This window comes from Trachypithecus francoisi, unplaced genomic scaffold, assembly GCF_009764315.1.
Source record: "Trachypithecus francoisi isolate TF-2019V2 unplaced genomic scaffold, Tfra_2.0 Lachesis_group2, whole genome shotgun sequence".
In the NCBI taxonomy this organism is placed as follows: Eukaryota; Metazoa; Chordata; class Mammalia; order Primates; family Cercopithecidae; genus Trachypithecus; species Trachypithecus francoisi.
Window position 1 is genome coordinate 156104111 of NW_022681465.1, and position 12202 is coordinate 156116312.

The window sequence follows — 12202 nt, forward strand, 5'->3', positions numbered from 1 at the left end:
TCTACAGTGAGATACATTCTCCCTAAATGGGATAAATGCAAAATAGAAAATCACCACTAGGGCACCACAGTAATAATTACTGTAGACAAGATATATTGAAGAATGCAAAAACTGTGGGTAAAATATAAAGGAGAAAAAGTGTATTTACATAGCCCCAAAGAATCTGCCTCCAAATATTTATAAATACCATTTTCTCTTAATTTCTTTATAAGACTTAATGGCTATTTAAAGGAAAAATTATAACAGTATTATAAGATATATAATGTGCAGAGTAAAATTTATGAATAGCACAAAGAATAAAACAAGGTAATTAAAACTCTTCAACAGCAAGGTTTTCATATTTTACATTTTAAGAATAGTACAACATTAACTCTAGGTAGATTGGGGTATGTTAAAGATACATGTGTGGTAATTCCCAGAGAAACCACTAAAAAATGTAAAGAGATGTCACTTAAATGTTAATAAAGAATCATATATAAAAAATAAAAATAAAACTCATAAATAGCCTTATGTAAGATCATGTCAGACTTTTTTTTGAGACGGAGTCTCGCGCTGTCACCCAGGCTGGAGTGCTGTGGCCGGATCTCAGCTCACTGCAAGCTCCGCCTCCTGGGTTCACGCCATTCTCCTGCCTCAGCCTCCCGAGTAGCTGGGACTACAGGCGCCGCCACCTCGCCCGGCTAGTTTTTTTTTGTAGTTTTTAGTAGAGACGGGGTTTCACCGTGTTAGTCAGGATGGTCTCGATCTCCTGACCTTGTGATCCGCCCGTCTCGGCCTCCCAAAGTGCTAGGATTACAGGCTTGAGCCACCGCGCCCGGCCTTTTTTTTTTTTTTTTGAGAAGGAGTTTCGCTCTTATTGCCCAGGATGGAGTACAATGGCGCAATCTCAGCTAACTGCAACCTCTGCCTCCCAGGTTCAAACTGTTCTCCTGTCTCAGCCTCCCAAGTAGCTGGGATTACAGGCACCCACCACCATGCCTGGTTAATTTTTGTATTTTTCAGTAGAGACAGGGTTTCACCATGTTGGCCAGGCTGGTCTCAAACTCCTGATCTCAGGTGATCCACCTGCCTTGGCCTCCCAAAGTGCTGGGATTACAGGTGTGAGCCATCGCACCTGGCCCAGGTTTCTTTTTTAACCAAAATTTTTTATTTTCAAGTTGTCTGAAAATCAGATAAGGCATCGTAGGTACTGATAAGTACATGCATGTATAATTTAATGTGGCAATCACATAGTGATTATCCTTTAAGGTGGGAAATTACTGGGATGAACTGAGCTGAGACCTTTAGCCTAAAACTCCAGATAAAAATTAAAATACAAATTTTTCACTTTTATTTTCCTAGATTTATCAAGCTCTCTGGTTTACTGCTTATGATAGTCCTGGCCCAGGAAAACTGGGTGGGGGAGGGAGGGCGGTCAGGGGAGTGAAGAAGATTGGGGAGCAGAGATTAAAATAAATATGCAAAAGTCACATTACGGTACAAGAAGGGAGAAATGCCTTCAGGGTAACCAGTAAACTGATGTATACAATAGACCTACACAGCAAAGTATCATGAAAACACTGGACTGGGGCTGAATACCAAAAAGAAAAAAATCCATGCACAGCATGTGACAGGTACACTTCTTGTGCTAAATTCTTAAGAACCATGTAGATATAGTACAGATTGGTTAAATACATGACTAAAATTCTTTTCAAATTTTAAGCACAAATCTTTGGAATGTCAATACGATTAGGTCAAGAGAATAGATGATAAACTTGAAAAGTTCCTTTGAAATTTGCAAATCCTTAATATTAAGGCTGGTGGAAAAGTAATTGTGGCTTCTACCATTACTTTTACTAACAGTACTTAGCTAGAAATGAAATAATTTTAGCATTCTAAAGAATTCCACCAAGTCACCCTAATGAAATCTAATAATAATAATCAAAAGTGTTGACGGGCGGATCACAAGGTCAGGAGATGGAGACCATCCTGGCTAACACAGTGAAACCCCGTCTCTACTAAAAAATACAAAAAACTAGCCGGGCAAGGTGGCGGGCGCCTGTAGTCCCAGCTACTCGGGAGGCTGAGGCAGGAGAATGGCGTGAACCCGGGAGGCGGAGCTTGCAGTGAGCTGAGATCTGGCCAGTGCACTCCAGCTTGGGTGACAGAGCGGGACTCCGTCTCAAAAAAAAAATAAAAATAAAAATAAAAAAAATAAAAAAAAACAAAAGTGTTGAAGCTAAGAGCCTCAAATAGCAATTTTAATATTAAATGCTGATACGGTTTGGCTGTGTCCTTACCCAAATCTCATCTTAAATTGTAGCTCCCATAATTCCCACATGTTGTGAGAAGGAACTAGTGAGAGATAACTGAATCATGGGGGCAGTTTCTCCCATACTGCTCTCATAGTGGTGAATAAAGTCTCATAAGATCTGATAGTTTTATAACAGGTTTCCCCTTTCACTTGGCTCTCATTCTCTCTTGCCTGCCGCTATGTAAGACATGACTTTGCTCCTTTGCCTTCTGCCATGATTGTGAGGCTTCCCCAGCCACGTGGAACTGTGAGTTCATTAAACCTCTTTTTCTTTATAAATTACCCAGTCTTGGGTATGTCTATTAGCAGCGTGAAAATGGACTAATACAAATGCTTTCCAGAAATTTAGTCTTTTAACCAAAATTCCTTTTAATCTCAGCCCCTATTCAATATCAAAATCAATATCAATCATGCATTTTATAACGTCTAGATTACAAAATGAAATCTTAGATTATGTAGTTAAAACGACAAATTCAATAATTTTATTTAAAATCCTGTTAAATCAGGTCAAAAAATTATCAACTTTCATTTAACAAATAATTTTTTAAAATTATAACCTAAAGTCATAATATACATATTTATAGTGACTCAAATTACGTTAGAGGTCACAACTCACTCACCTTGACAAAACTCATCCGAATGGTACACATTTTGGTGAGCTCATATACTGCCTCAAACCCATGGTTGACAGACTGAGCCAGAAGCTGAGCAAACTCCTGATTGTTAAAAATTTTGAGGCTGCAGCTGCTAGGAATCTTACAGACAGTGGTGGGATGAAAGCCATGATGAAAGTTGCAGTTCCTACTCTGTACAAATATGCTGCTGTCACTGAGGCATTCCGCATACACCTCCCCACCAACATAGTACAGATGAACACCTTAAAAAGACAAGCATCACAAGAGTCAGGTGAAAGAATCAGTATAATGAAACCAAATAGACTGTATGGAGCAACGAAGTACCCATTAATCCACAGCAAACTTCCAACAGTCTTTAGACAGAAGTTACCACTAGATGGCCTTCTGCTGCCAGAGATAATCAAGAGGTTAACGTCTGCCTGCATCTACAAGAGTGAAGCCTCAAATGGGCAGCATATTAAGTTATCCATTTTTAGGTTGTTCTCTTTTTCCTTTTCCAACAATTATTTATCATCTCTATAAGAGAAAGAGAGGACTAAAAAACCCAAACCTTCTTTTGATGAGTCCTTTCAAACAAATGCTCAGTGCTATCAACTATCATAAACAGTCATTTGACAGACTTTTGCACTCTTTGTGCTAACAAAGAGGACAGCAATACTAAAAAAAACCCAAAGTTACATATATAATTTCAGGTCACAAGAAGAGCTTTGAAATGGCAGATTTATCTTACTTAAAATTTATATTTAAAAATATATATATTCCTTTGCAAGATGTGAGGGCAAAAAAAAAAGAATTTTAAAAATACATAAATATGTGGAAATAGTTTTAACATTAAATATTCAAATTATATAACTAAAGCTAGTCACCTAGTATTTTCCCAACATATCCCTCCACCACCTCAAAACTAACCCATGAAAGAAAAGGTCCTAGAACTATATGCTGGGGAAAAAGAAAAAACTGATTCTAGAATTTCAAAATTCACAAAATAGATTTCCCTTAAATTACTTCTACTGTGATGGAAGAAAAAAATAAAATAAATGCCTAGAAGTGAGGCGCTTCGCTGAAAAAAACTAAGGCAAGTTGGCAGTAAGCTCAAAAGACAATGAGAACTTTGTTTCTCAACTTATTTTTGGCCATAGGATTTTTTAAAATCACTTCTATAAGAAATTCTACACAATGATATTTATTTACCTTTTGTTCCTATTTTGGACCAAGATTCCCTCAAGTTAAAGAAGCAAAACGCAGCAAGGGGTAAAAACAAAATGTCTCAAGAAACAGGCAATACACTCTACCTGGGATGGGTTTCCTTCCTGATCACTTGATGCATGAGACTTTGACATTTTATTGCAGTATGAAAAGGGCCCAGTTTGTTGTGGCAACTATCTTGCAGGACAAATTATTAATAAAACTTTATTGCCTAAATTTAAAAGATGGGAGCAGTGGTGGTGAAGCTACTGGAACATCATTCACATTAGATTTCCCATTTCTAATTCCACTCCTCTCACATCATGGTAACCCTTACAAGTCATCTCAACCCAAAATACTCCACAAATACCTTAATTATAAAATTCCAATCCTTCACCAGCATTCATACACAATATTCCACAAATATGTGTCATGTATTTATACTGAGGCACTCTTCTAGCTACTGGAGATACTGTTGTGAACAAGGCAAGTCACTCAAAAAACAAAGTGGTAGTATGATTTCAGAAACTTAGCACTGGGAAGAAAAACTAAGCAGGACAAAAAAATGAGGGAAGATCATGTCTTTATTTGATTAACACATTCTTCAATATTGGCAACTTAACGCAGAGGCCATGTGTTAAACTTCTTTGTATGTTTCTAGCACCTTTCACAACGCATGGTTCACGGCAAGTACAACAAATGATTGAATTTGATTAAATGTAGGAAAATGACAAGATTACCTTTTCCAATATGTCGCCTAGTGTTTTCAATTGTCGAATTACGATTAACGTTTGACAACAAACCCAGGCAGAATCTACTTTTGTTATTTGAAGGATCTGTGAATCCATCTACTAACACACTAGTAGAAGATGCATGAAAAGCTTCTCCAACACGATTGTTTAATTCATAGTAGACTATTGAACACCAATGTTTAGGCTCTTCATAGGCAACAGGCTGAACATCTGTGAACAAACCAGACAGAGAAAAAGTTTAATAAATATCAGAAACTTAGATTGTCCATGTGTTTATCTTTTAACCCAACCCAAGTATTATATGAAAAAGAAAATTTTCAGATATTTCACAAGTCTCACTGTCCTTCCTAGCTGTGAATCTATACCCAAAAACAGGCACTAGAAATCGGCTTGAATATGACAATTTAAAAAATTATAGAAATACCAGGATTGGCAATAGTCTTAGCTTGCTCGGGCTATAAAACACCGTAAGGCTGAGTGGCTTAAAAAACAAATTTATTTCTCACAGGTCTGGGGGCTGGGAAGTCCAAGATCAAGGTGCCAGAAGATTTGGTAACTAGAGAGGACCTGCTTCCTGGCTTGCAGACAGCTGCCTTCTCACTGTGTGCTCATATGGCCCCTCCTCAGTGCATGCTCTTAGAGAAAGATGTTTCTTCTCCTCTTCTTATAAGGGAACTAATCTCATTATGACAATCCCACTCTCAAGCCTAATTATTTCCATCTTCAAATACCACCACACTGGGAGTTAGGACTTCAACATATGAATTTTAGGGAGATTCAACATGGTCCATTAGCATTCCACCCCAGCAACCCAAAATTCACATCCTTCTCACATGCAAAATACACACATATATTCTATCCCAACAGCCCCTGAAATCTTAACTCGTTTCTGCATCAACTCTAATGTAAGCCCAGTATCATCTAAATATCATCTACATAAGATATGGCTGAGACTTGAGGCAAAATTCCTTTCCAGCTGTAAACCTATGAAACCAGGTTAAGTTACGTGCTTCAATACTATAATGGTGGGGCAGGTACAGGATAGACGTTCCCACTCCAAAATGAAAAACAGAAAAGAAGGGAGTGATGATGGGTCAAGAAAGGTGAAAATCTAGCAAAGCAAATTCCATTAGGCCTTAAGGCTGGAGAATAAACCTCTTTGGTTTGATGTTCTACCCTCCCAACCCTCTGGGTAGAGTGAGGGGGTGCCCAGGCCTTGGTTCAATACATGAATTTTGGGAGGACACAATTCAGAACATAGCAGCAACAACACATTTTTAATTGTTTTTCTAACATAAACTAATTCGGGTTTAAATTTGAGACAAAAAGTTCTTTTTCAGAGACCTGATTTAACTCTAATCAGTATCTGTAAAATTATTTTAAACAAAAAGTTAAACTACAAAACTAAGTGAGACTCAGCAAATTAGGAACAGAGGGGAACTTCCTCAGCTTGATACAGAACATCTACAGCTAACGTCATACTTAATGGTAGGAAACTAGAAGGTTTTCTGCTAAGATCAAAAACAAAGCAAAGATGCCTCCTCTCCCCCTTTTCAACATCATACTGGAAGTCCTTGCTAATGCCATAAAGAAATAAAAGGTACACAGATAGGAAAGGAGGAAATTGTCTTTGTTTGCAAAAAACATGATTGTCTATGTAAAAATAAGAAAGAACTGACCAAAAAAATTCCTGGAACTAGTAAGCATTATAGCAAGGCTGCAGGACACAAGGTTAATATGCAAAAGTTGATTGCTCTCCTATACACCAACAATAAACAAATGAAATTTAAAATAACAAAAATAATTATAATTTACATTAGCATCTCCCAAAATTAAATACTTAGGCATAAATATAAAAAAGTAGGAACGTGCTCTATGAGGAAGACTACAAAACTCTGATAAAAGAGATCAAAGAAGAACTAAATAAATGCGGAAATACTGCACATTCAAGAATAAGACTCAATATTGTCAAGATGGCAGTGTTTCCCAGCTTAATCTATAGAGTAATAATACCAATCAAAATCCCTGCAAGCTATTTTTTGGGTATAGACAAAATGATTCTTAGTTTATACGCAGAGGTAAAAGCCTCAAAATAGCCAACACGATATGAAAGGAGAAGAACAAATTCGGAAGACTGACACTACTTGACTTTTAAGACTTACTATAAAGATACAGTAATCAAGATCATGATGAAATAAAAGGACAGACAAACAGATCAAAGGAGCAGAACAGAATTTAGAAACAGACCCAAATAAATACAGTCAACTGGTCTTTGACAAAGGAGCAAAGGCAATGGAAGAAAAAAATAATCTTTTCAAAAAATGATACAGGAAACAACTGGACAGCTACATCAAAAAAGTAAACCTAGACTATACCTTACACTCTTCACAAAACTGACCCAAGATGCATTACAGACCTAAATGTAAAATGCAAAACTATAAAACTTCTAGAAAATAATATAGGAGAAAATATAGATGACTTTCGATATGATGATGCCTTTTTTTAGGTACAATCCATGAAAGAAAGAATTGATAAGCTGGTCTTCATTAAAATTTAAAACTTTTGCTCGAGAAAGATACTGTCTAGAGAATGAGGAGACCAGCCACAGACTAAGAAAAAAAACATCTGCAAAAGATCTATCCAATAAAGGACTATAATTCAAAATACACAAAGAACTCAAAAACAATCTGATTAAAGTATGGCAAAAGATGTGAACAGGGAACCCACCACAGACTTACAGATTGGTCAAGTAAGCATGTTCAACATGTTGTGTCATTAAGGAACTGCAAATTAAAACAACAATGAGATGCTACTACACACCTATTAGAATGGCCAAAATCCAAAACAATGACAACATCAAATGTTGGTAAGGATGAGGAGCATCAGGAATTCTCATTCATAGTTGGGAATGCAAAATGATACAGCCACTTTAGAAGGCACTTTGGCAGTTTCTTACAAACCTAAACATACTCTTACCATAAAATCTAGCAATCGTGCTTCTTGTTATTCAAATGAGATGAAAACTACATCCACACAAAAAATCTGCACATGAATGTTTATACCAGCTTTACTCACAATTGCTCAAACTCAGAAGCAACCAAAAGGTTCTTCAGTAGGTGAACGGATAAACAAACTGTGGTACAACCAAGACAATGAAATAGTATTTGGTGCTGTGATGGTTAGTATTGAGTGTCAAACTGATTGGATTGAAGGATGCAAAGTATTGTTTCTTGGGTGTGTCTGTGGGGCTATTGCCAAAGGAGATTAACATTTGAGTCAGTGGACTGGGAGAGGCAGGCCCCACCCTCAATTTGGGCAGGCACCAACTAAGCAGCTGCCAGAGTGGCCAGAATAAAGCAGGCAGGTAGAAGATGGAAGAGCAGACTTGTTGAGTCTTCCGGCCTTCATCTTTCTCCTGTGCTGGATGCTTCTTGTTCTCAAACATCAGACTCCAAATTCTTCAGCTTCTGGACTCTTGGACTTATACCAATGGCTTGCCAGGGGCTCTTGGGCCTTTGGCCACAGACTGAAGGCTGCATTGTCGGCTTCCCTACTTTTGAGGTTTTGGGCTCAGACTGATCCACCCCTGGACTCCTTGTTCCTCAACTTGCAGATGGCCTATCATGGGACTTTACCTTGTGATCATATGAGTCAATTCTCCTTAATAAACTCCCTTTCATATATATTACATATATCCTATTAGTTCTGTCCCTCTAGAGAACCCTAATGGAGGTGCTAAAAAGAAATGAGCTATCAAACCATAAAAAGACATGGAGAAACTTAAATGCATATTACTAAGTGAAAGAAGCCAGTATGAAAAGGCTACATACTGTATGATTCTAACTACAACACTCTGCAAAAGGCAAAACTATAGAGACAGTAAAAAGATCAGTGGTTGCAAGGGGTTGTGGGGAAGGAGAGGTGAACAGGCAGAGCATAGATAATTTTTAAGAGATAAAAAATGATTCTGTATGATAGCATAAGGGTGGATACATGTGTTAAAAACCCACAGAATGTATAAAAACCAAGAACGAACCCCACTGGATAATAATCACGTGTCAATGGAAGCTTACTGACTATAACAAATGTACCACTCTGGTGAGGGATGCTGATAATGGAGGAGGCTGTGCCTGTGTGGGAGAAGAGAGTATGTGAGAATTTTCTGTACCTTCCACTTAATGTTGCTGTGAACCAAAAACTGAACTAAAAAATAAAGTCTATTTATAAAGAAAGAAAGAAAGAAAGAAAGAAAGAAAAAAAAAAACAACTAAATGAACATTATCTTTAGGTAAATAGAGGTATATGTTTAAATTTTACATGCCAGAATTGCCTACAGAAAAAGGTTTAAAAACAATATAAAATACTGGCCAAACTCATTAATATAAAAGTCAGTATCTCAATTGACACAAAGCATAGAAGAGACACTTGGAAGCTCTACATCCCAGCACCTTTCCTGGAGCTGAAATCAAGCAAAGAAATCACAGACCCTCAATTCTCTTTCAAAAAAGGAGGAATATGGCTGGGTGTGGTGGCTCACATCTGTAATCCCAGCACTTTGGGAGGCCAAGATGGGCAGATCATCTGAGGTCAGGAGTTCAAGACCAACTTGGCCAACATGGTGAAACCCTGTCTCTATTAAAAATACAAAAATTAGCCAGGTGTGGTGGCACGTGCATATGATAATCCCAGCTATTCAGAGGCTGAGGCATGAGAATTGTGAGCCGAGATTGTGCCGCCGCATTCAATGCTGGGTGGCAGAGCAAGATTCTGTCTCAAAAAAAAGGGGCAGGAATAAAATAACACCAAGGAAAACGTAAGAGTAATCACATGGTCTATGTACAAAATTTAAAATAATTGGTTAACTTTTTTTTTTTTTTTGAGATGGAATTTCGCTCTGTCACCCATGATTGAGTGCAGTGGCACAATCTCAGCTGACTGCAACCTCCACCTCCCAGGTTCAAGTGATTCTCCAGCCTCAGCCTCCCGAGCAGGTGGGATTACAAGCACCCACCAGCACGCTCGGCTAATTTTTGTATTTTAGTAGAGATGGGATTTCACTATGTTGGCCAGGATGGTCTTGAACTCCTGAGCCTCAGGTGATCTGCTTGCCTTGGCCTCCCAAAGTGCTGGGATTACAGGAGTGAGTGAGCCACTGTGCCCAGCCAACTTTTTTTTTAATAGAATAGTTTAACTTTTAAAACTCAATTCTGAGTTTTATATGACAAAGAATTCAGATGAGAAGAGAAGAAAATAAATCATTTCTGAGTATTCAATGGCAAAGGATGCAGATGAGAAGGAAGAGAGGAAAATAAACCAATGTAAACCCATACAGAGAAGTCTTAAGAGCTCAGATTTTAAAATTTATACATGTAGAGGCCCATAACCAAAGACAGGTACAAATGAGTCGCAGGAAGTTATAAGACTAGCATCAGGAAGACTAGAGCTAAGAATGAGCAGAAGGTTACAGAAAAAAAAAAATGCTAGACAAAACTAAAAAGGCAATTTTGGTTAAAAGGAAAAGAAGAACCAGAAAAGCACTGCCTCTGCTCAGGCAGAAGACATATTGTTGCTAACAGGTGGTTCCAGGCATTGCCATTTAACTTTGATTTTCTTTTTGTCACTTGTCAAAATGAAAGGAGGAAATACACATAATCTGACTGAAATGAGAAGAAATTCTAGTGAAAAAAGATATCTACAAGAGTGAGAAAATGTGAGTATCAAGTTCCTCTAAAGGGGCTCAGCTGTTTGGCTGACACAAATTACATTCCAATGGACATCTAACATATAACACTATCAAATGGCACTATGATCTCTGGAAAATCAGGAGAAAAGAAAAGGAAAAGGTTAAGTGGAGTAAATACAGTCCATATTTTCAAAAGGAGAATAAAGTGGAGTAAATACAGTCCATATTTTCAAAAGGAGAATAATCATACTATTTATTGTGTATGGCCTAATGTTGTGTGCCAAGATCATTACATGTATTGTCTCATTTAATCAACATATTAATAATCCCAGTGTATCATCCCTATTTATTTTATAAATGAGGAACCTCAGACTTAGAGACTTAAAAACTACCTACATTGCAAAGCAAATAAGTAGAGAAACAGGAATTCAAATCCAGAAATTCATGTTCTATTTTATCATAAATGAAGGTAGATTTTTATGAATTATAGGCAAATTAACATAATGAGATTTCTTGATAAATTCTAGACATTATGTAAACATTAACAAAACCATAAGAGGTCTAGAAATTTAACTGCTCCTAGGAATACAGAGCACTCAGTACAACACACATTCAGTATTATCACAAACATAGAAAATGCATAAAAACACATTGTTTTAAGAAACGTATAAAATAGCAGTACATGTTTCTAAACTTGTGACAAACTAAGGAGGTTTAGGTCTCAAAGTGGCATTAAAGCCACAATGACATCATAAAGATACAAAATTTTCATTTGTCAATTATCAAAAAAAAAAAAAACAGAACAACCCACAATGAGATATCTCGTCATATAAATTAAAATGGTCAATGTCTACAAAATAGAAAACTAGTGCTGGTGAGGATGTGAATATGGAACCTGTGTGCACTGTTGCTGAGAATATAATATGGTACATCCACTGTGGAAAACAGTATGGCTGTTCCTCAAAAAATTATAAATATAATTACCATGTAATCCAGTAATTGTACTTCTGGTATGTACTCAAAAGAAATGAAAGCAGGATATTGAACAGATATGTGTATGCACATATCCACAGTAGTATTATTCACAATAGCCAAAAAGTGAAAGCAATCCAAGTGTCTATCAATGGATGAATAAACAAAATTTGGTATGTACATACAATGGAATATTACTCAGCCTTAAAAAGAGATGAAATTCTGACATTGCTACAACATGGATGAGCCCTGAGGAAAAATAAGTCAGTCACAAAAAATAAACAAACATTGTATGATTCCATTCATATGAAGTACTTGCTTAAGGGTGGTTAAAATCATAGGGATTAGAAAGTAGAGTGGTGGTTGCGAAGGGCTGGTGGAAAGGGAGAATAGGAAATTTTTATTTAATGGGTATAGTTTCAATTTTACAAGGTGAAAAGAGCTATAGAAATGGATAGTGGTGATGGTCACACAACATTATAAATGGATTTAATGACACTGAACTGTACACTTAAAAACAGTTAAGATGGCAAACTCTATGTTATGTATAGTTTACCATAATTAAAAAAAAAAAACACACACACACACAGTAAGACTCCATCTCAACAACAAAAAAATTGGCCAAGCATGGTGATGCATGCCTGTAGTCCCAGCTACTCAGGATACTAACGCAGAGAAGCAC

At 37.0% G+C, this 12202-nt stretch overlaps 1 protein-coding gene across 6 annotated transcripts in view; it reads right to left on the reverse strand.

The window, feature by feature from the left end:
• The window catches only part of SMAD5 (SMAD family member 5), a 50131-nt gene that overhangs the window by 5715 nt on the left and 32214 nt on the right, over nt 1-12202 (reverse strand). For all 6 annotated transcript variants that reach the window (XM_033181144.1, XM_033181145.1, XM_033181147.1 and 3 more), the window contains 2 exons: nt 4854-5075; nt 2914-3170 (listed from right to left, as the gene is read on the reverse strand). In XM_033181144.1, coding sequence (XP_033037035.1) covers nt 2914-3170; nt 4854-5075 — 479 coding nt within the window. The remainder of the gene's footprint in view (nt 1-2913; nt 3171-4853; nt 5076-12202) is intronic.